The sequence below is a fragment of the Oenanthe melanoleuca genome, chromosome Z (assembly GCF_029582105.1).
Source record: "Oenanthe melanoleuca isolate GR-GAL-2019-014 chromosome Z, OMel1.0, whole genome shotgun sequence".
NCBI lineage: Eukaryota > Metazoa > Chordata > Aves > Passeriformes > Muscicapidae > Oenanthe > Oenanthe melanoleuca.
In genome coordinates this window covers 52,447,723-52,472,231 of record NC_079362.1, presented here as the reverse complement: position 1 = coordinate 52,472,231, position 24,509 = coordinate 52,447,723, and the positions used below count along the sequence as shown (strand labels likewise).

Sequence of the window (24,509 nt, the reverse complement as noted above, 5' to 3'; positions counted from 1 at the left end):
AACTGCAGCCTCCCAGGTCTTCTGCTTTTCCAGAAGTTGAATACAAATTAGCATGCTGTTCTGTACCTTTAGTTATTACAGCAGGACATGGAGACAGTGCCTATATTTCCATACGGGAAATTTCCCCTATGGGAATGTGACCTGAATTAGGTACAACATACCTAAGCAAGGAAACAGCTACTGTAAAACCAACAAGGTATAGGTCAAATCCATACCACATAAGCAAAGCATAAAAATTAAATCTCTTTATTTGGACAATGTTCAGCTGAGAAAACATAAATATAAAAATGTGAGCAGTTGTTTCTGGCTGAAGTTCCTCATTGGCTTGTGGAGCCACCGCTGTGGAATGGCTGAAGGTTTCACAGATTCTGTAAATTTGGGTAAAGTCCACTTGTTTTGTAGGTGCCTATATCCAATGCTTGGTATCCAATTTAAACAAGTAGAATTGCATTAATACAGCCATCATTTTCTGGATTGTTAGTTACTTGGGCGTATTTCCCTAGAGAAAAAAGAGAATTACATGTGTATAAAACATGGAAGTAATTAATATGGATTAGATGTTTCTATGTTTGCAAATTCAATCAAGTCTCTGAAGTGTAGGAAATCAAATGCATTCTGAAATCTGAATCTACCTTCTACTGAGGTGTAAACTTATGTTTTCAAAACATTATATTCAAGCTCTTTTTTATAAATAGATAATTTAGAGTTCTGAGAGGATTAAAAAAAAATAATCTCAGGTTTCCTACTGTCCAAGTGAACTCCTCTGTTAAATGAAGTCCATCTGATCCTATGAAGATCACAGAATCACAGAATATGCTGAGTTGGAAGTTCAGGATCATTGAATCCAACTCTTAGCCCTGCACAGGACACCCCCAAGAGTCACACCAAATGCCTGAAAGCATTGCTCAAATGCCTCTTGAACTCTGCCAGGCTGGTGCTGTGACCACTTCCCTGGGGACCCTGTTCCAGTGTCCAACCACAGCCTAGGTGAAGAACCTTTTTCCTGATATTCAGACTAAACCTTCCCTGACTCAGCTTCCTCCTGTTACCTCTAGTCCTGTCACAGGTCATGAGAGTGAGGAGATCAAGACCTGCCCCTCTGAGGAAGCTGCAGACTGCAACGAGGTCTCCCCTCAGTATCCTATGCTCCAGGCTGAACAAACCAAGTGACCTCAGCTGCTCCTCATACAGCTTCCCCTCCACCCCAGCACTGGAGGTGAGGCTGCCCCAGTGCAGAGCAGAGCGGGACAATCCCCTCCCTTGCCTGGCTGGTGATGCTGTTCCTGATGCCCCCCAGGACACTCCCGGCTGCCAGGGCACTGCTGAGTCATGTGCCCCCAAGGGCCCCCAAGTTCCTTTCTATGGCACTGCTTTCCAGCCTATTTCCACTCCACCCAGTCCATACACACAACCATGGCTGTGCCACCCCAAGTGCAGAATCCCTTGATGAGGTTCCTACATAGAACTTCCACTGCTAATGTAATTCAATTGTTCATGATTCCCATGGTTACAGACTTATGGCATTGCTCAATATGATACACAGACAAGCAAGCTCAGTCCTTGTTCTGAACTTCATCTAATTTGATTTCGGAAGTGTGAATGGAAAGCTATTCTTAGAGTTGCTATTAGTTGCTTCTGCTACAACCCAAACCTAAATTTTAACAATGGATCAATTATGACTAGAGGATGAGATCTTAAAAATACATGATGCAATGAAACACTAAAAACTTTAAAAAGTAGTTCTGCAGTATAACTAGTTAAACTTACTTACCCCAGATAACTTTGCCCCCTTGTGTCACAAGGCCAAGCTCACTCACGTTCACCTCAATGACGGTCCCCTTAGTAATTACTCCCAGTTGTGTATACAAAGGAGATGATGGATTCTTTTTCACACCAAGGATAGGTAGGCAAAAAGTAGCTTTAAGTTCAGGGTGTGTCACATGTGCCTTCTTGAAACGTAAGCCCTGTTGCATAAAGTGTTAAAATGAGTTAATATTTGCTTTAAGCTCTCACAACTGATCTAGTTAAACACTTCAATAATTATGTCCCCATCTTTATGTTTAGAGAGACTGGGAAGAATGAATCAACTTTGAATACAGAATGCCATCTGCCTATTGTAGATTACCAGACTTATTTTAAACCTGATTAATAACAAGATAAAGCTTTCCATGTATGCTTTCAGAATGGCAATTTTTACTAGTAGCCCAACAATTACACTTGTTATCTCAGACAATTTCTGATCCATGAAGAAAGTATGGCAAAATATGAAATACCCATTTCCTATATCACTTTTTATCTAGTGACTTGCACTTCATAGAGGGTACTTTACCATCATGTACCATGAATTTTTCTGTGTAAAAAAAATCTTTCCTAGGCTGCTGTGTAAGACCATCAAACTAGTAGCGAGGCACAATTCAACAGGCAGCCTGCACAGTGATTGTTAATTCCTTTACGGGAACAGGGGAATCCCTTTAAGGGAATGAGTATTTACATAAAAACAACAATATCTCACTGAATCCAGCTTTTCTGCCTGTGGGCTGCCAGAGCCCAAGTACTGCTCCTGCAGCTGTGTAATTAAAGGTCAAGCTGGAGGCACAGCTTTTCCCTTGCATACAGTCACAACTATGCTTCAAGCTTACTTAAGCCAAAAGGATGGAATTCTGAAGTCCAGAGTGGGCTTGTGCAGTTCAGAGAATCACAGCACCTTGAAAAAGACACCTCCATTCTTAAAAGCTATGCAAAGTACCTCTGATAAAGATTTCCCCATTTGTAGCTTTAACTTACTGGCATCATCTGAGTTACAGGAGTAAAAGCAGCTATTTCACATAGACTGGGACTGCAGAGGCATCTCCCCACACCCCTGCTATTAGAGATTTATATTTTTGCAAGGAAACTAACAAGAATATTCCACATGAGTAACAATCAAATGCATTATCATACAAGAAAGCTCCTTCACCACCAAAAATCAAAGCAGTAAGTCAAAAGAATTATTACTTAAATGTTCTTTAAGGCACTAAAACATTACCATTGGTCGAATGAATCGCTCGTACTTAGGAGGCTTCCTAGTAAAGCCATCTCCAACAAAACAAACTTTTGTAACCATCCTCTTCCATGCCTTCTTCTTTCTCTTTCCTGTACGAATCACCTTTAAAACTTCTGTTTCTCCTTGTGCACGAACCTTTGGCACAGGAACCTCCCACTTCCCCTAGGAGTAAAGAAGGGACAAAAAACAATCATTATTCTTACATGTCACATAGTTAAATGAAAGGGGGAAAATTAAAGCATAAAATCAAATTTCTGTAAAGCACAGGGGTAGACCATAGTTGTTATAGAAGTCATAGCCCACTTATTTTAATTACTACTTAAAAGTTCCAAAAATCAAGATACTGCATATGCTCACATTGTCCTAAACTATTCAGTTACTCAAGGTTTCATGTTTTAATTAGTCTTTGCTTGAAGGCTATTAAGTAACCTTTGCATAAGCAATACAAAGTGGTCGTTGTAACACATAATTTTAGATATTTGATACATTTACTTGCACTTTACATTTGGTACATGTACTTACAGCTTTTTCTTTTCTTTTTTGTTTGATCATGTTAGAGAGGACCTTGGCCCGGGACTGGCCCTCTCTGTCCAGCAGGTATGCTGGTACAGCTCCTTTGGGTGTTTTTTCATCACTCTTCTGCTTTGTATTTCTCTTCTCATGCATTTTAATGCTGCAAAAAGAGAAAACCAATATTAACAGCACAAGAAAAAAGACTTATTTTTAGACGCACCATTTCAACTTAGCCTATGCTTGCTCAAATTTTTCTTTAAGAGATACTTGTGAAGTATTATTTATTTATATTTAAGGAATACTACTAAATCATTTTCAAGTTAGTAAACTACTAGCTTCACTTAATCTTGTCACTTCCTACCAGGACAGGAATATAAGCAAGACATGCACCTCTTTAAGGAATTTCTGAGTGACCTAAACAAACTGCCAAGCACTTTATGAGACAGCAGCCTTCCTCTCTGCTGACAAAAAAACCATTCTATCCCTGAGATTTGATGGCAATGCTGACATATGTGAGGAATGTATGTTTGTAAAAGGAGCTAAGTTAATTTTGAGGTCATTTACTGGGGGGAAGAAAAGACCCACAAACTAATAATGGGTTAATAAACCCATCATCTTTAAAAGTAGTAGAGGAAAACAGCTATCTGCACTTTGAAACCAGCAAAAACAACACAGGGGACAGGTATGAAGTGCATTGCAATTGATGAAACTGTTAATGATGCCTAGGCAACACATGCTTGAGGTATGCAAAAAGCTGGAGCTATACAGAAAAGAGTAGTTACTTTGTAACAGGGTATGTGAATGAAGCACATTTTAGAAATCTGCTAATTTAGCAGAACAGCTAACTGCAGAAAGCTAACCACTGGCTATCTGAGCAGACAATCCTATAGAGCATGTGCAGGGATGAAAAGTTCAAGCCCGAGGAAGACTTGTGAGCCTTCATTAAAAACAACCATCAGGATAGAGGTGCAGGACCACCTGGTGCAGAAACCATGCATGTGTTGCAGGGGCTTACATAATAATGTAATTAGAAAATACGCTGCAATTTGAAGGTTAAGAAAGTATAATGTGCACATTAAGTTAGAAAAGTACAAACGCTAGCACTGTGCAAAGAATGAACAAGTGAGTTTGTGGTGGAGCTATTCCCCTCACTCCCAGCATTGAATAAACACATACCTGCTCTATAGGCCTAATACTATGGAATACTGTTTTCTTGCTTAGTTTTCAGGCACCATTGATTTCAAGTTCTGGATAACAGACAAAATTTACAGAAAAATGCTTTATTTGGTCTATGATTGACCCTGCTGTTTACCCTTGAAGACAGGCCTTCTGTTTAAATACTGCTTATGTTACTGTAAATTTTCTATTAACTATTAAAAAATGCGTGTTGCCTCTGGCTACACTAACACAGCAGCTGATATAAAAGCTCCAAGAAAATGCGTTCCCTTTTTTTGTCATGGTTACTGATCATCAACACTTCTCTCAGGAGGTACTTCTATCAGTGGAATTGTTGATATTCATTTAAAAGAGAGGGACTCTGAAATGCATTTGCTGCGGCAAAGCCCCCTTTTCCAGCCTGATGGCTATTTAAGACCATAACATGGAACCCAAGCTCTTTGTAACAATATCAACGTCTCGTCTCATCCTTCAAGAGTCAGGACGACGGGACGGCATCAGAGAGGAGGCGGACACTCACGTCTTTTTCATCTGTATCTTCTCGGCATGCCGCTGTTTATGGTACAGCTTCGCCTTCAGCCCGATCATCTTCTTGGCCTTGCGGGACCGCTCGTGCGCCTCTCGGCCCTCCTTCTTCCTCCGCTTCTCGTGGTAGTCCAGCCGGTAGCCATAGCGCTTGCGGTGGAGCTCGATGTGCTCGTTCTGCGGCTGTGGGCACAAAGGCAGCACGGTCAGCGGGCACGGGGCCTCGCGGGGCAGGGACGGCGCCTCCGCCACACGCGGGGAGGCGGCGGCCGGACGGCAGCATCCTCACTGCGGGGCCCACTCGGCCTCCCGCAGCCTTTCCGCCCCTCCCCTGCACTGCCGTTTGCGTCCCGCCGCCCCGGCCCCGCGTCCCGCCGCCCCGGCTCCCACCATGTCGGCAGCCCCGCGGCCTCCTCCGCGGCGGAAAGGGCGGGCCTCCTGGAAAACGGCCCCGGCTGGAAACGCTCCCCCGTGTCGCTTTGGTTCCTCCCGGCGGAGAGGCAGCGGTCCGCATCCCCCTACGGCTTTGAGCCGGGCTTGACGAGGAGAGAGAGAGGGCCAAAAACGGAAAGAGAGAGGCCGAGGAGGCGCTTTTTGCTGTCTGGTCTGTCAGGTCGTGGCGGGAGAGCGGAACGCGGGAGGGAGGTGAGGTAGCGGGGGAAGGGAGAAGCAGGTTGCCTTCCGGCGGCAGTGCTGACAGGGGCAGGCCGCGCGGTCCCGGGCTGGGCCGTGTGGGAGGTCCGGGGGGCAGAAGCTGACCCGGGGCCGGCGCCGAAACGCCCCAGGGTTCGTAACGCGGCGAAGAAGGAAGCGTCGCTTTGCAGAGACCTACTGGCGGTCGGCCCGGGACTCGGCTGGGCTCGGCTTGGGGCGCCCGTCCCGCTGCCCCGGTCAGCGAAGCGCGCCGGCTCCATCGGGAGGCGTGCGGCCACAAGATGAGGGAGTGGAGGTGAGCGTGTGCGCTGAGCCGCTTACTTTTCACTGTAAAGCTACTACGAAGAATAATGGTATGGGAGCTGAACAGTGGTATCTCCTCAAATAACGAGCAGTCATCTAGGAATGCTTTTGACGCTGCTGTACTTGGGCTTTTAGTTGCAGTGGTTTTTGGCTGTGCTTATAAGGTCTGCTTAATATTTTCTGTTGTTTCTGATCTAAATAGGTACTTCGCCCTGCAATCCTTTCTTCTTCAAGACTAGAAAAGCTATTTGCACTTTGCTCTGGAGCTTATCTGAAAGTGAGTTTAAACTCTGATTTTCATTATTCTGCTTTAATGTTTCCTGGAGAAATATATTATTTCCGTGAGAAATATATTTAGTGTTTGTGGGCATGCATTTATACTGCAATACTAAGGCTTGATAACGTTATTGTTACAGATCTGACACTGATTTAACTTGCAGAGTTAAACTTAACTTGCAGAGTTAACTTGCAGAGAGCCTGAAAAATATTAACCTGACTTCCCATCAAAAAGAATGAAGTTTTGTGATTAAGTTATGTCAAAGGAACATAGTTAGGCTGTTTCCTGTCATAAACATTTTGTATAATGTTTATTTATCTTGCCAGGGAACAGTTTTAGAGACGGAAGCCAGAATGTTGAGAATTATGGGGAAATTTTCAGTGACTGCATTGAAGTCATCAAGTTTGTGCAATAAGGTAAGCTTTCCCCCAGTTTTGACACTTCCTCTGTGAGCAAGGGAAACACTTGGGTTATTCCGAGTAAACTTTTTTAATTGGGGTGTTGGGTTTTTTTTGGTTTTTTTTCTCTTTAACAGTTAGCCTCTGGACAATGCATACTTTCATGTTGGAATGGGACTTCAGAATTGGAAATTGAATTTGTGAATTTTTGACTGCTTAACTCCTGTCATTGTTAAATCGCTTACACAAATAATTAAATTTTTAAAAAAATTTTTGCTATTGAAAAATATTTTGATGCTGCCACAAATTTTTACAGAATATCCCAAATATTATTGGGATCAAATTTGGTTCAAACCTCAATGTGGGCATCATCTTCAAGCCTCTGCTTTTAAATAGATGGTGTTTTGACCTCATATAAATAACTGGCAACCTGGCCACAATATCTGTTCCTGTAGATTTGTTTTTACAGTGATAAAATACTTTGGTTTACCACTAAATCTATGACTGGAAGATTACCAATTCAGTTATATACAGCAGTGCTGAAAGCTTCCAGCTTATAAGAAGTCTTTGATTCTTTTATTTCAAGAATGCAAACTAAATATACATTGATCAACTGAGGCTTGTGACCTTTAGTTTCTCTTCAGTATTTCTTAAAGCCAAAATAGCTTTAGTTAGTTGTAGTATCAGGACTGTCAGGCCATTTTCAAAGTTCTTATCTTTAAGCCCTTTTAAATCCGTACATTTAAACTTCTGAAACTGTTCTCTTGCTTAAAACTACAGTACTATACTCTTCTATATTTTGATGCTGCCACAGATTTTTACAGAATATCCCAAATATTATTGGGATCAAATTTGGTTCAAACCTCAATGTGGGCATCATCTTCAAGCCTCTGCTTTTAAATAGATGGTGTTTTGACCTCATATAAATAACTGGCAACCTGGCCACAATATCTGTTTCTGTAGATTTGTTTTTAGTTTATTTTTCTACAACTGCCAAAATGTAGCTACAAAGCAGCTAGTTGTAACAATAAACATTCTATGTTATTCTTTTTTCTTTAAAGTACATGTATTTCAGAAATGCAAAAATGAGAGTTGTTACAGTGCCACAGCAAAACTGCAGTCTGAGAAACTACAGTTCTCCACCAGGTATAAGTTTATGTTGTTTTCTTTATTATAAGTATTAATTTAAAACTGAGTAACAATAAAAATTACTTTCTGTATACTTCATGTTTTATTGTATTCTTTTGGTCATTCTTTATAGAATTTAGTGCACGAAACATAAATAGAACTTAAGTGGTTCAAGGACTGAGTAGTTTTGTGTTGCTGCTGTTCTCGGTCGATTCACAGTATAAAGCCTTTAGAAAACAATAAAAAGCAAAGGTACATGTTACAAGAAGTCAGGTCAGTTGTGAAGTGTGCTGGACCCCCTCACTAAGGGCTCCTGTAAGATGCTACTTTAATGTGTCTCTGATCAGACAGATGATCTGTAGGTGGTGAATGAATGTTAGCTTAAATATTGTTGAATTTTGTGTGGCCTATCAAAGATGAACTGAAGTACAATGAATGTTCCTGAAGCAAAACTTCAAAAGCTTGAATAACTGAATTTAGGTTAGTTTCATAAAAAAAATTACCTTGACACCTTATTTTCCAGCTGAACTGTGTGAGAAAGAATATATCTTGCAAGAAAGTAGCATTTAAGACTTCCCACTCCCATATTTTCTCAACATGGGTCAGCTTGCTTTTTATCGCTGAGAATTGTGCTGTATAGCTTTAAGGCTTAAAGGAGAAATACCTTTTCAGATTTATTATCTAATTGCCAGTTCACATGAATGTCAGCATTACAGTTGTCTTGAACTGAGGTATGCTTCTGCAGAGTAAGATGATACTTTCCTGTGTTGGCTTTTTCCTATTGTTTCTAAATTACAGCTGCTTTTTCAAGCATTTCTCTTTTTTGAGGTGGGGAGAGGTTTATTTAAAATTAAGTACATGTCTTTAAAAATTTGAGGTAGTAGAGATTACAGATTGTCATGACTTGTAGCTCTGATTCTTTTTTATTAAATAAGATTTTTAGAAGTTTTCTTAAATATATATTTCTACATTGGGTTCTGTCTGAAAAATTGTTTCATTTTGTTTGCTTCCAGGAGATGTTAAGTCTCTGCATTCTGTCATTAATCCTCATATATCCAGGTACATTAAGCTTGTTTGTTGTTGGGATGTCACTTCAATCAGAGCAGTTGATGTGATAAAGAATTGTAGGTTGTTGCCATGCCTGTCTCATTGCATGTTTAATATAAAGCTAGTACTTGCTTACCTTTACCCTTTCAATACAGAGTGCTTGCTGGTGGCACAGTGGTCCTGTGTTGTCTCTTGCTTGCACCATCATAACCAAAAGCAGGCTGTTATGGAAGCTCCAAATCTGTGGTGTTGCTGGGAGCTGAAGAAGGGGGAAGGATGTCTTGGCAGCTAAAGTGTTGCAGTGGGCAGGGCTGTGTGCTTTGTGTTTGTGGGAGCACTTTGCCAGGTTAGATGAGGTCAAGGCAGTTAGGGCCAAGTTGCCAAAGAAGTGCCTTAGGCTGATGTTCCCTTGGGAGGCTGCTGAGGGTAGGGTGTCCCTGAGGGTGAGGTCAGGCCAGCATTGCTGGTGAACATGGGGGCTGATGGCAAGCCTGTGCTGATAGAGCAAGTGAACCAGTTCTGGAAGCTGCTGGTGGGGTACTTTGGGAAGGAAGAGTCGGCTGAACCAGATCAAGGAGAGCTTCATTGGTGTTTTGTATTTGGGGCCTAAAGAGTATATATGCAGTAGGTTGTTTTAGGGCACCAGTGTCAGGGATTGGGATGGCTGAGAGAGAGGAGAGGCTTCTTCTGTTTGTTGGGAGGGCAGACGGGTGAGCATGACCCCAAGAAGGAGCTTGGAAACCTGTTGCAGTGCTGTTCAGTACTACTGATTTGAAGAAAATCCATCATATCAATACTGATATTCTTCAGTGTTAGAACGTACACCATATCAGATATGCAGCAGAGGAACAATGCTGTTAATCCACTGTGCTATTCTCAGGGAATATTAACTATTTATACAAATAAGAATTATCACAGGATTAAAAATTTACTGCACTAACCACAATGTTTTTACTTTATGCAGAATCCGAAACATTGGCATTATGGCTCACATTGATGCTGGCAAAACTACGACAACAGAGAGAATGCTGTATTATTCTGGATATATAAGAACGCTTGGAGGTTAGAAATACTTTTTGTATTTCAGTAGATTTAAGAAATTTAATAGTGTACAATTACATGCAGTACAGTTGCTGGTGGAATACCTCAGGTAGGAGGCAGTTGTTCCAAAGTTGTGCTGCAGTTTAATTGAATTTTAATGCTTGTTCCTATGTGTACTAAGGCAGTTTTGCTTTCAGATATCATAGGTTGATATTTTTCTTTTATTTTCAGCATATTATGTTTTGTTTAACATTTAATTAGAGAATCTCCTTATTTTACTGGTTGCTTATTGGCCATTCTGGTAGAAGAGTTTGTTGAGTTCTCTTTTGTCCTGTGAAGAAACCAGAGTAACAAAAAGTATCCATTACTTTCAAAAGACATGGCAAGTTTAATAGAATTCTTCAAGATTGAAATGGTCACAGCAGCCTCTGTTTGTATTTCTTTATTACTTTTTAAGCTTTTATGCCATTCTTTGATAGAACTTGTTAGGATTGTGAAGCAGTTGAACTTGGGTTTCTGCTAATTTAAAAATGTGAACTGCTTCTCTTGTTATTAAGAAGTAAGCAAAACACAGCCTCTTACTTCTTGGTTTGTTTATACTTTACTTTTGATTTAATTACCTTTTGATTACCAAATTTCAATATATCAGTCACATTCCGCACAGTGAGCGCAACCAGGTTTTTTAAAGCTGATTTTGGACTTTGTTTAGTTTTTAAGATTCTTCTGGTGCTACTAGGATTAAGAACAACAAAAAGGTTGTTGGAATTGCTTGTCTTTGACTTGCAGGGCATTTATGCCTAGGAAAGGGAGCCTGGGTAAATTACCGGCATTATAATGTTTTTAAAAAGGCCAATTTTCATAGCTTATGCATACATACATGTAAAAGGGACTATTTCCAACTCTTTCTTGGCATCTGTGTTCAAAGACAGTTTCAGATTTTGAATTGATTGCCTACCCAATCCTGCTTCCTGTTTGCAGATGTTGATGATGGAGACACGGTGACAGATTTTATGGCTCAAGAGCGAGAACGTGGTATTACTATTCAGTCTGCTGCTGTTACTTTTGACTGGAAGGACTACAGAATCAATCTGATTGACACCCCAGGTACTGCTCTTTAGTTGTACTCATAGTATTAAGGGAGAGAGGGTGTGGTGGACTGTCACAGAGTGTCTTTGTCTTAGATATGGTGCAAAATTTAATTGGTTTAATTGCCTCAGTAAAAATACGAAGTAGTAAGCTCTGTTCAGCTTTGGATAATTATTGTTAGCTGATTCCAGATATAGCTTATTCAGTGAGCTCAGATGTTTCCACATTAAATTGTTGTCAGTTCTAGGATTGCATTGTAATAATCTTGTTTATTTCATAGGTGTATTTCCCTGCAAGTAAAGAAAAAAGTTGTTTTGATGTTGTTTGGAAGAAAAAAAAAATTGTTTAAATGTATAATTTAATCTGTTGATGTTGGCTATTTGAATTATGATGGTATAAAAGGAAGGTTGTTTTTTAGGCCATGTGGACTTTACAGTGGAAGTTGAGCGTTGTTTGCGAGTCCTGGATGGAGCAGTAGCAGTATTTGATGCTTCAGCTGGTGTCGAGGTAAAATCAATTGTTAGATTTTTTTGTGTCTATGTGCAGTCTGTCATGGGAAAGGGGAGAGATATTCTCAACTTTGTGCTTGATTAATCTGTCAGTTCCCCAGGAAAGATGAGACTCTTGTGCCCACTTCAGTCTGTCAGTGTCCCATTATGGGGACCTGGGGACCCTTCACTGAACAGTCCACTGGATCAGAGTGTGGTTCAACTACCTTGTTCAGGGTCATATGCAAACAGAAAGACACCCTTCTGAGGGGTCCTTAATTGGTCTGTTGGTGCCTCAGGGACACATGCTTACAGCATAAGAGAGAACCTGGGCCTCCACAGCACAGTATGTTACTTGTTCCAGCAACTGTTAGCACCCTTAAAAGACATTTAACAGCTTATGGAATAACACTCCTCATTAATGTAATTGAAAACTGTGACAGGTTAGGGTTTGAAGACTTCTGGTAATAGGATCTGGCTGCAAAAATGTTTTCAAAGCACTATGCTAACCATCTCTAATCCTTAACCAAAGCTAGCTTGATGTAGTCATTCAGCATGGATAGAGTACAGTTCTACCCAATAGATGTCGCTGTGGGAATGAAGACAAATTCAGCCTGCTGACTGATCCCAGAAGCTCTCAGAAATCTCTAACTTCTCCCCATTTTAAATTTACTTTTATGCTATTTTTGTATTTAGGTGGAGCTTGAGTGACTGTAGTCATTCATCATGCTCAGTGGTTGTAGGTGGGTAATAATAGGAGTCTTATATCTGAGGTCACCTTTAAGATGGGGGTATATATCTGTGATCTTGCCATGGTTCCTGGTTCAACAGCAAGAAATCTTATTTCTTCTCCCTTGGTTGACAGCTGCAGTGTGACTTGTCAGCTACAAGGTACCACTGAGCTCCCTTTCTTGCAAAGCTTTCAACAGAGCCTGGACACAGTGTCTCCACTCTGCTCCAGCCTCCATTTTGTCCCCCTCAGCATGTATTGTGTGTGGGAAGTCAGGCATGCTGACCACATCTTACCTGGGGAGTAGCAACTGCTTTTCAGCCTGTAATTTCCACAGTTACAAATTCCATTAGAGGGTGAATGTACCTTTCCAGTTTTCTCTGATTTTACCTCTAGTCACTCTCAGTTATTTTCCCACAGCATTTAATGACTTAATAAATCAGGCTGAAATAATATACAGAGATTTCTCTCCGTATTATCTCTCTCAATGCTTTTATCAAAACTCACCTTCAGGAAGCTGACCATTTTATTTTAAATCCTGTAGTGCACATGAATTTCCATGGTAATAAGGAGCAAATAAGTGTGATTACCATTATAAGTTTGGGATGTTTATGTTGTTTTGTTGCTGTCTTTTACAAATTTTGATTGAGATGAATGCTTATGTCTAGCTTCACAAATGGAATGAAATAAATATATGTCAATTTCTCATTTTAGGTTTCATGTAGAAAATAGGTAATTTTCAGGCAGGTTTTCTCCCTGCCCAGTGGCCTTTTTAACAAAGTGCAGAAAAGATGGAGGCAAGTTAGAACTTGACATTTATAGCATGTGATGTTTCAGTAGTTCAATTCTGGATAAAAGTTACATGTGGAATCCCTCTTGCAAGGGATATACCTTTTTCCTGGATGAGGGATGAGAGAGCTCTTAATCACTGTAAGCACATATTTGCTGCTGGAAAACATTTAGGTGCCATTAAATATGAACCTGAACTGAGTAATAGCCTCTACCCTCAACAACAAAACAATTAAATCTGCTTGTTTTTTTCTAAAACTCTGTAGCAAATTATTGCATTATTCCATGTAGTGGTAGGAGGCTATTACTGAATCTGAACTGTTTTTTCTATATATCTGATTTAATTTTCAAATAAAAATATATATGATAAATGGCTGAGCAGTACACAAATTACTATGATTCTGTGATTCAAATTACTATGAGAACTACAGTAGTTTTTAGTGTTGTATGTGTAGCCACAGAAATGCTTGCCTGTTAGGCAATAAATCATAAAGTCACTACATTACGGAATTTTCCCCACATATGCCCCCTGTAATGCTTAGTTTCTCTTCACATTCCCTTGCCACTATGCCTGCATGCTCTTAAAGGAGGACAGGGAATAATGACAACAGCTGAGAGACAAGATAAGACAAAACTGCTTGTGGAGTTCATCTGTGATGCTACATACAGAATTGTCACAATACACAACACAGTTCCCCTCTCTACTCGGAGCTCACCTTCAGTGACCTTAAGTTGGGGAGCACATTGTTCAGCTGTTGACACTAATGTTTCTCTTTTGTCTTTTGCTTTAGGCACAGACTCTGACAGTCTGGAGACAAGCAGACAAGCACCAGATACCACGAATTTGCTTTTTAAACAAGATGGACAAAAACAGGGCAAGGTATTTAGGCAGTTATTTTAATCATTGCTGAAAAGCTTGTAAAAGAATGTCTAGCGTTTTCCTGTTAAGCATAGAACAACCCAGTTATCTTAATCCTAGATACTTTTTTGGTTATGCAAATGCATATTTTTTGTAATTCTAGGAGTAATTTTTGCAGTAAATAGCGAATGGTGAGTCTGTGTTACCAATATACATAATATCAAGTTTATTTAACTTAGTATATGTTCTTTTTCTGTAGTTTTACATATGCTGTTGAAAGCATCAAACAAAAGTTGAAGACAAAACCTTTACTATTACAGGTAAGCTTAGAAATTAAATGCTTGTTTCTTTTCTTTTGAATGGAACTCCTTTCCTAATTTTTGTGCAGCTGTCTGAAGTCTCTGTTCTATTTGCAGTTGCCTATTGGGGAAGCCAAGACCTTCAGAGGACTGGTTGATGTTGTAACTAAGGAGCAAATAATTTGGAAACCTACTTCTGATTTGGATGATGGCAAAAATTTTGAGCGAAAGCTGCTGCTGGAGACTGATGATCCAAACCTATTCCAAGAAGTCCAGGACGCAAGAAATACCTTAATAGAACAAGTAAAGTTCTAAAGTAAAGACATAATATATTTAAAACCATTACATAGAACAGTAGATAAAATAGGCTGAAAGGGAATTCTGGAGGTGTCTGGTTAAGTGACCTGCTTAAAGTAGGGTGACTTGAGCATTAGGTCTATTTGTTCAGGCTTGTTGAGTTTTCAAGTCAAAGGACAATGATTCTCTGTAGGCAGACTGTCCCAGTGCTTGATCATAATTTCTTTATGTGCAGTAGGAATTTACTATGTTGCAGGCTGAAACAACCATGCTGGTGCTTTCCTTGTTTACCTCTGAGGAGAATCTTGTTCTGTTTCAAATAGTAAGAGACAGTATTTGTATCCTGCTTTAGCCTCTCCAAGCCAGAAAAAATTACCTCTCTAGGCCTCCAGCTGCTCTCCAGCCCCATTGGTGGTTTTCCAATGGAGTTCCCACAATTTTTCAGTGTCTTTTGTGCTGGGGAAGCTAAAGGCAGACAGTGTCTACTGTCTTAGATGCCAAAATATATTTGGTACATTCACGTGAAACCTGACAGATGTGACTTGAAACCTGCAGGATATCCATGCTCTTCTGAAGTGGCAGCTAGAAGGTGAATGGGATGTTGCAGGCTGGTCGAAATGGCACTAAAAGATGTGTTAGAAACAGCTTAATCTGACCATAAATCGATCCTTTTTGTTGGAAGGGCTGCCTTCCACACAAGTTTGAATAACCTGCAAGTTCATAAACGGATGATGCTAGCTTTCCTTTGAAATTTGAGAGATCTGTTTTATATTGCTCTGAGTTCAGTAGAACACATGCACAATCTGGTTTTCAAATGTAGTAGGTTTTAAATGGCAGCATTAATACGCAGCCTTTTATCTTTAGAAATATATTGTCAGATAGAAAGGTTTGTAAGAACAGTGTTGGTTTTTTTCCCCCTTTGTTTTCTGGTCCCTTCCTGAAAGAGGAAGGGGTGGACCAGTAGCGTGATAATTGAGATAACCTTGTTTTTGTAAAATATTTTTTTAAATGCTTCCTATGCAGTTAATATTGCTTATCAGAAACACTGTAAAATGTAGCATGTGGAATACTGGCCCTTTTTCACACTTTACTTTCACTTAATTAAATGATCTATTTCCTTCATCTCTCACGTTTTAACTATTAACTTGATAAGATTTCTAATTGCTTATCAAGGCTTTATTTCAGAATTTGGCCAGTTGATATTGTAGCCAGTAGGAGAGGGCAAAGTGCTTTCCTGTGCTTGGATGTCCTGAGTCTGTGGCAGTGCAGGGAGGTAGGCGATAGATGTTTCAGGAGTTAAGTTACATGTCAAGCTAACTGGTATGATTTGAAAACAGAGACATGCTCTTGGACCTACAAACTCTAGACAGGAAGGCCAAAATGCCCTGATGCTTGTCTGTTTTTTCCAGCTCAGTTTCTGTTAGCTTGCAAAGGCTGCATGCTGCTTACTTCAGACTTCACTGTGTTTGCAGGACTGAAGTAAGTGAGTTAACCACTCATGGCTGTCACTGTATGGCCAGGGGTTTTTTTCCATTTCAGGGAGAATTAGAAGCATTCTCTCTCCCCCTGATGTTTTGCTTGACAGCAGCCTTTTAAGTGTTTATATTTTCCCCTCTCCTTTCTTGAAGCCTCCATTTCCATAATTTTATATTATTTTATAACTGCTGATGTCTTTAAAGGCTTTGTTCCTCCTCTGTGAAGTTTTATATCGTAAGTAAGTAAGATATGTAACTTTTTTGTGAAACTGCTGTATGCCATGTAATAAGCAACTGTTCTGTTGAAGGTTGCAGATCTGGATGATGAATTTGCTGAACTGGTTCTAGGAGAAAATAGTGAAAATTTTGACTTAATACCAGCTGACAAGGTATTTTTTACATTTACAAGTGTTTACTAGCTCTTACTGCAAGGGTTTGGGTTACTCTGACACATACCAATTATGTATTTGCAGATTTTTAAATTTTCATTCTTATGTAAAAGTGTGAATTTAGAACAGAATGTATTTAGGCTTGGTAGGAATTTTATAAAGACACACTATGATTCTTAGGCATGCCATGCAAAATTTTAAAAGTTGGGTACATTTATTCAGGAATATGGGGTTTTCTTGGTTTTTGAGAGTTAGGCTGCTGCAAAAGAGTTTGGGGAAAGGTGAATGGAACTTTCAGGTAGACTCAGTGCAGTTTGTGACAAAAATAGCATCTCAGCTACTTTGAAATGTTTGGATCTTTAGACACTGCATGTTGAAAGCAGTGAGTTACAACATACTGAATTAAAAGGACTGTTATAACAAAAACAGCAGCAGATTTCTGTCTTTCTCTTAGCATCTAAATGTTTGGGTTTATGTTTTGGAGCTTGTTAAAAGCAGTGAAAGGAGTTTGGATGAGTGATGTTGTATTTAGAGACACACTTTTTAGCTTTTTGGGGATTGACTAGCAGTATCTGATAGCCAGAGTGCAACTTAAGGCTAAATTGTAGGTCATGCATTAACAGAAAATAATTACTTTTTTGCAGTTGCAGTCTGCAATCCGCAGAGTCACGCTAGCTCAGAAGGCTGTCCCTGTCCTCTGTGGCAGTGCACTGAAGAACAAAGGGGTGCAGCCATTACTGGATGCTATTACTCTCTACTTGCCTGCACCTAATGAGCGTTCATACGAGTTTCTGTAAGTACAGGTAAAAGAGGAGCTGCAGGAAAAATCAGTAGGAAAACACAAAAGGAGAAAATGAAATATATTAACACACCATTCATATTCTTTAAAAATAATTACCCTCTTTATGTATTAAATAATAGTAGATGTGTGGACAGAAAAATATTTTTGAGTACTGAATCTGCTTTGGTCAGTTCTACTGGAATTGAATGCATTGATCTCCAATTGTCAAATTTGCACTTTGAAGTTCTTAAGTCTTTTTTTTAATCTGAGGACATTCTCATTGTACAAAAATGTGATCTAAGAATCCTGTTTAGTATTGTCTGAATCACATCTTATGTGTCCTATTGGACCTGGAACTGTTTAGATTATTATTTTTTGGCACAAACTATGGTTCTTGAAAATCTGCCTCCATTAACATTACAGTAAGAAACGTGTCACCTCTTAAATGAACGAAAATTTAAGTAAATGTGAGCATGAGTGGAATAATCCTAGAAGTATGCTTTTTGTTGTGCTTTTTATTTTGCAGACAGTGGTACAAGGATGACCTGTGTGCCCTGGCATTTAAAGTTCTTCATGATAAATGTCGTGGACCACTAGTTTTTGTTCGTGTTTACTCAGGTTCATTGAAACCTCAGTCAGCTGTATATAATATTAACAAAAGTTGCACGTAAGTAAGATAGAGCTGTGATTCAATGTAGTATTGGAATGCCTGTTAAAGTCCTGAATAACAGAGAATTTAATTTTCAGAGAGAGAATGAGCCGGCTGCTCCTGCCTTTTGCAGATCAGCAAATTGAAATACCATCACTAATGCCTGGCAACATTGCCCTGACTGTTGGGTTAAAACAGGTAATGAAAAATACTGATACTGTAAAATAGCTTGTTGCACTCGTGTGCTTTGTACTTCTGTAATACTCTATCTCAGATGTGTTCTTGATTATGCTGACATATGTAAACTCGCTTTATTTGAAGTACGTTTAGATGTACTTCCTCCTAAAATTAAATACTGCAGTGTACAAATATCAGTAATTGACCTGGAAACTGCAGCACTGATTGGAAATGACTCAAAGCTGAAGATTTATTTTGTTGGGGTTTGAGCTTGTATTAGTACTGTAACTCTTAAAATACGTGTAATGTCACAGAGACCTCCTTGGGAAAGGGGAATGATGTTCCAAATCAGTTACTCAAAAGCAAGTTTCAAGTTCAAATAAATGTGTTTAATGCTTGCTTCTGTTAGTTTAATAATTTCTTACTGTCTGAATAGGCTGCATGAATCTCATTTGCGCAGAGTTTCTAAAATGTAACCAGCTTTGGCATACATTTTGAGTTTGGGGTTTTTGGGTTTTGGTTTTTTTTTTCATAACTTCTGTGTTGATCTGTAGAGTGCCACTGGAGATACTATAGTGTCATCCAAGGCTTCAGCCATTGCTGCAGCACGCCGAGCTGGAAGGGAGGCTGGGGAAAAGAAGAGGTCTGTGAGTGGCATAGACAGTCTTCTGCTGGCTGGTGTTGAGATCCCTGAGCCTGTCTTTTTCTGTACCATTGAACCACCTTCAATGGCCAGACAACAAGGTACAATGCAGCCACAAACTGGTTGGACTAGTTAGATGAGTGACTTGCACAAACTTAATGGCCAGTGATCTACTATGGTTCTTTCTGGTATTTTTTATAGTGGTGGTATAACTCAGATCATGATTGTCTATATCCTTTGCTATTACTAGGTCAAGCAGTAGTTTTTGTGTCTAGAAAAGTAGTAGTTCTTCACATAGAAATAGAGGGATGGAGGTAATCATTCTGAGTTTTGCTGCTGTTACAGTAGTGGGCTGTACATAGTGTCCTGAGTACAAATAACCTTGAAATAGTTGTTTTTTTTCAGCTGGCACTCAGTTTTACTCAATAATATACCAAGACTTCTTCATGTCTGGTTGGGGGTTCATCCTTGCATCCTTACAGTCCTGTAATCTTACTCTTTCCCAACAGTACCTGTATCAGATGACTTGGTAATTTTGGAAATTAAATTTGCAAATATTTTTGGAAAAACTCTTTAAAATCTGTATCTTTGTTCCAACAAAGCTGAGCTTGTTTGGAGGTGAAGAGGAGGAGGGATAAGTACCAGTGTACTGTGACAGAATGGAATAAGGTAGAAAACAGATTGGGAGCAACATGTCTGCAGGCTGAGCCACTGGTTTATAAGGTGTCACTGATTTTGTGGTGTTTGGATGTTTTAGTTTGCTTTTGTTGCTTTTTTCCCCCCAAAGGTATGATGAATGCAGTCTCGACTCTTGTTTCATCATTCTGCTACTTTCCTCAGTTAAGATAATGGGGAAATCAGAAAAAAAACCAAAACCCTGTATAAAAAACTAAGTACATTTTCATTTGGACCATTTCATGTCAAACTCATCTTGAAATACTTAAGTAAATCATGTAACAGTTGGTATTTTTCTTATCAGTTATTTACTGACTTAATGAATAATTTGTAGGTTGCAGTCTGTCTTCAGAGAAGCACAAAATATCACTCTGAGAATAGTATGTATAATAATTAAATACAAGCACTTTGTAGCACAGTTAATTTGTGGGATAAAATCTGAAGTTGCTGGTTACTTGTAGTTTGACCTGGCTTTGCCAAAATCTATGCTCCTCTAGGATCCTTTTGATTGTTTTGAGGAAAATGATATTTAGGCACTTACTCTGATCTTCAAATTATTGCATTCACTTCAGATATAATGTTTGATATTTCTATACAGACTTGGATAATGCATTGAGCTGCCTTCAGCGTGAAGATCCAAGTTTAAAAGTGAAGCCAGATCCTGACACAGGGCAAGTAAGATGAATCTTCTATTGCTCATCTTATTACTTTAGAACATCAAGACCACTTTAGTTAGTTTATTTGCATATTGAGATTTTCATTCATAAAAAGGACTCTCTGAATGTTCCTCTAATACAAGGTTCTGTGTCTTGGGCACTTGTGCTTTACAGAGCAGAGAAAGTCAACCCTTGCTCTGTATGTTTTTGAAAATTCTGTATTTAAAAAGATTTGAATTACATAGTCTTTAAGTAGGTAAGATTATCTTTTTTATGGCGAGCATAGTACTGGTAACAACTCTCTCACTTAAATGATGTTTATGTCAGATGACTTAAAGCCATATATTTCTCTAGTGTCCTTAGAATTTGAAGGGTCCTTAGAATTTGAAGTATTGTAGCCATTAGAATTAGAAGCATTTGTAAGAGACAATTGAAAGCATGCAAGTCTTTACTTGAAGAATTTGTATTAAAACATGAGTTTAGTATGTTTTTCCACTTCTAATTATCTTCTCACCAGACTATCCTCTGTGGCATGGGAGAACTACACATAGAAATCATTCATGACCGAATCAAACGTGAATATGGAATTGAGACTTACTTGGGACCTCTTCAAATTGCATACCGAGAAACCATTCTAAATGCTGCCCAAGCTACAGGTAAAATGAGTGAATGGAAGGGGCATCTTGTTTCTGGTTTTGTACCTTGATTTACTTTAAACAATATATGAGTAACTTTCAGATGAATTTTATGTATTATTTTTTTCCTCCCCATGCAGATATTTTGGACAAAACAGTAGGTGATAAGCGACATTGTGTAACTGCAGAGGTAGAGGTGAGGCCCAGGTCAGGAGAAGGAGCAACAACAAAACCCATCATCAGCTATGCTGAGAATGTCAGTGAAGTACTGCCCCAAGAACTCCAAGGAGCTATAGAAAATGGAATCACAAATTCATGCATTCAAGGTAAAGGAAATTCTATATTAGCTATACTGGTCTGATATTCTTGTAAGAAGCAATTTTCTAGAAGGAAAAATTGCTTGGAGCTTGAAAACTAAAATATAGTACATATACATACAACTAACATATATGTAAGGTACAATGGAAGATTACAAAATTGTCTTCAACTACAAAAATTGCCAGACATCTTTTTCTGTATGCCAGGAATGGAAGTCAGCATCCCTTTGGTTTGCTTTTAAGGTTGATGTCTTTTCAGTCACTCAACAGTGAGCTTGGAATTCTTTTGTTTTTTTTTTTTTGTATATATATTTATATATATATATTTTTTTAATATCTCTGGTATAGGAGATAAGGCATTCACTTGATGACATCATGTACAGCATAGTGATATAATAGAGATGGTTGCATAGGCCAGCATGTATTACACTCTATTACTGTTATTAATGCATTTTTTTATTTTCAAATATGCATGAGTTTTCAGTAAAAAGCTTTACCTAATTGCAAAGTCTGTTTTTTCTAAAGCACTAAAAGTGTCCTTGACTTTTGATTAAAAATAGAAAGTCTTAAGTAACTTGTGGGCAAAAAACTGCCTTACTGTAAAATCAATAGGTAGTGGATTAACAAAGGAGAATTTCTCTTTAAGAACCAGTATGAAATAATTTTTCAAAGTTGTTTTGTGGAATTCAAAAACATCTCCCTTCTTTGGCTGTGGAATTTCTTAACCATGTGCTTTCTTTATGCTTCTTGAAGAAACTTCAGAACTGTGCTGTCTCCAGCCTAAAACTGATGCCATTAAGTATTTTAAAAAAATAAAAGTACCTGGCCATTTTCTCTGTTAAAAAAAAAGTGTTTTTTTTTCTCAGATGGTTGGGGCCTCACATCTAGTCTACTAGAGTTTGGTCTGGTTGAGAGTCCTGGGTTGGAGGGAGGTAATCTGCCCAGGACATTAGTTTATCCTTTATGGAATTGAGTTACCCCTAGAGCTTTGGTTTTGTGTTAGTTATGTGTGATTATATTGTGTTCAAAAGGAAAATACAGAGAATATTTTGGCTTCTGGTTAAAAACAAAAGTTTTCCCTACTTTTTCCTTGATGTCTTGTTCAAGAGACTAGTTTTAGATAATATAATACTTTTAAAAATAACTTTTTGGTAGTGGTTGGATGAGTATATTCTGGAGCTTCCGGTTCTGAAAATTACCCATGCTTTTGATAAAGAGAATAAGAAAGTATGAGTCTGCATTCCTTTTGTCCTTCCTCTGTCTCTTTCGGCAAAGTAAGGCAATGACAAAACCTCAAAATGAGGAACATGACCAGTAGCCACACCCCTGGGGGGAGGACATGGAAGGAAAGAGCAAAGAGGAAAGTGAGAAACTTCAAGTTAATTCTGAAAAATTTTTTCCTGTGTCTTAATAATTTTCTGAAAAATAAATAAGCTTTTTTTTTTTTCCTTTTATCTCTTCATGGCCCTGCCCAGGACCTCTGCTTGGATTCCCAGTTCAAGATATAGATGTGACAGTGCAATCACTGACAGTGCACCCAGACACCTCGCACACAATGGTATCAGCCTGTGTCTCCCGTTGCATGCAAAAGGTACAGTGAAACTGTAAGCTCCTGTAAACACAGTAGCATGATCTCCTGCTGGGAAAATAGATGTGTATCAATATCTGGTCCTTGTTCCTCTTTGCATACCCTTGTAATGCCCTTGCTGGGGAATGTATAGCTTTTGCAAGTTCTGAGTTTGAGTCAGCTTCAGTGATGTAAGTACTTACGTAGGTTTTATTTGAAAAAGCCCGCAAGAGTACATTAGTGTAACTTCCTTTCCATGTAGGCTTTGAAAAAAGCTGGTATACAAATACTGGAGCCCCTGATGAACCTAGAAATCACAGTAACTGAAGATCATCTCAGTGCAGCACTTGCTGATCTTGCACAGCGGAGAGGTAATATTCAGGAAATCCAGTCTCGTCAAGATAACAGAGTTGTGGTCGCTGCTGTTCCACTAGCAGAAATGATGGTATGTGATTACCTTAGCAATGGTAAAACTGATCTTTTTTTATAAGCTTTAAAATATTTGGCTTCAGTTTACTTTTCCTTTGTTAAGAATAAGTAAATTTAGAATGGATTTTTAAAACTGTATTTTAATTATTGAAGGTTGGAAGGAAGTGCCCACAAATTGAGTAGCTTTTTATGCCCAATTCAGATGGCTAAACCAGCATGTTTTCAGCTGAAAGTCAGAGAAGTAGTAAATACTACTAAAATAGGTTTTATGGAGAGCAGCTTTTTAAAAAGATTATTGACTCATGCATCTATTGCAATTCCAATACAGTAATATTGGAAAGTTAACTTGCTAGCACACTGCAGTATACTTCTGACACTCTTTTTCTTTCTCTCTGTGGTCTAAGCAGCTTCCTATGCTAACTTGTCTTCCCCGTATCCTAACTTGAGTGATGTTCTCCATTTTGTCCAGGGCTACTCAACAGTTTTACGTTCTCTAACATCGGGCTCAGCAACCTTCACCTTGGAGCTTGCCAGTTATCAAGCCCTGAGCAGTCAAGAGCAAAGTGCACTTCTTCAGAGGAGGATGGGGTTGGTGTGATCTTTACTATCTAGGGACGGTATTTTCCTATCCTCCTGTTAAATATTTTCATATGTACACCAGTGTGTTCATCTGGGACCAACTGGTGATGGCAAATAATGAGTTAGCAGCTGTATGAGGAGACTGCTTGTAACTGTCCACAGATGAAGGTTCATCTTTGCTGGAATAACCTGGTGATTGCAACCCACAAGTTGTTGCTTTGCATATTCTAATCTTGCGGCCATCTGTAATGAGAAGTGATGCAAATCGTCTTCATAGAAATGAGCACCAAGTCCACCTTAATGTGCCACTGGGACTGTTTTTTATAATCTAGTAAATTAAGTTTGTGAAATTTTTGTCTATCACTGAAATAGCTTTACAGTTTTGGCACTCTGTGTCTTGTTTTGAGCTGTATGAAAAGATATGGTTAATAAGCACTTTACACTGTACAACTTACAGGTATTACTTTTCATGGTAGGAACCAGTTGTAAACCAGAGTTCAGGGCTGGATGTAATTTCTACCTGAGTTTAGCAAGTAAGTGAAATGAATACTTCTGCAAATCAAGTAAGATCTGTGCAAAAAAAAAAATACAAGAAAGGCTGTTTTCCCAGGACAGTAATTCCTACCTACCATCCTCCAGTATGTTGAGCAATGGTTTGTTTGTTTGTTTACCTTGAGGAACTAGTGAATTAAGCTGTAATGGTTCTGATTTGCTATGGGTTGCACTTATCTGGTTACCTAGAAAAGTGGCAAGTGATACTTTGAAATAAAAGAGATAGTTTGCTCCTAATTTAAATAGCGTCTTAGCTTTATTTTTTTTTAAACTTAAGAGTGTAAGGAAACTAGAATTAATAACTCTATGATCTCAAGTTTTATGATTTCAGA

The 24,509-nt window shown here is 38.9% G+C and overlaps 2 protein-coding genes across 2 annotated transcripts; one reads left to right on the top strand and one right to left on the bottom strand.

The window, feature by feature from the left end:
• Positions 1 to 230: 230 nt before the first annotated feature.
• NSA2 (NSA2 ribosome biogenesis factor) lies at positions 231 to 5,865 on the bottom strand. The gene is made up of 6 exons (XM_056513012.1): positions 5,648 to 5,865; positions 5,253 to 5,440; positions 3,566 to 3,716; positions 3,026 to 3,205; positions 1,772 to 1,964; positions 231 to 499 (listed from the first exon to the last, which is right to left on the bottom strand). Exons 1-6 carry the CDS (start codon positions 5,648 to 5,650, stop codon positions 432 to 434), a joined length of 783 nt encoding a protein of 260 aa, XP_056368987.1. The 5' UTR covers positions 5,651 to 5,865; the 3' UTR covers positions 231 to 431.
• Positions 5,866 to 5,955: 90 nt separating this feature from the next.
• On the top strand, positions 5,956 to 24,414 carry GFM2 (GTP dependent ribosome recycling factor mitochondrial 2). Its single transcript, XM_056513009.1, has 22 exons — positions 5,956 to 6,206; positions 6,417 to 6,491; positions 6,818 to 6,907; positions 7,951 to 8,035; positions 9,031 to 9,076; positions 10,029 to 10,126; positions 11,084 to 11,209; positions 11,610 to 11,698; positions 13,990 to 14,078; positions 14,317 to 14,377; positions 14,474 to 14,659; positions 16,437 to 16,517; positions 17,162 to 17,310; positions 17,825 to 17,965; positions 18,046 to 18,145; positions 18,679 to 18,868; positions 20,041 to 20,117; positions 20,616 to 20,754; positions 20,874 to 21,059; positions 22,526 to 22,641; positions 22,880 to 23,062; positions 23,516 to 24,414. Exons 3-22 carry the CDS (start codon positions 6,845 to 6,847, stop codon positions 23,642 to 23,644), a joined length of 2,334 nt encoding a protein of 777 aa, XP_056368984.1. The 5' UTR covers positions 5,956 to 6,206; positions 6,417 to 6,491; positions 6,818 to 6,844; the 3' UTR covers positions 23,645 to 24,414.
• The last annotated feature ends 95 nt before the right edge of the window (positions 24,415 to 24,509 follow it).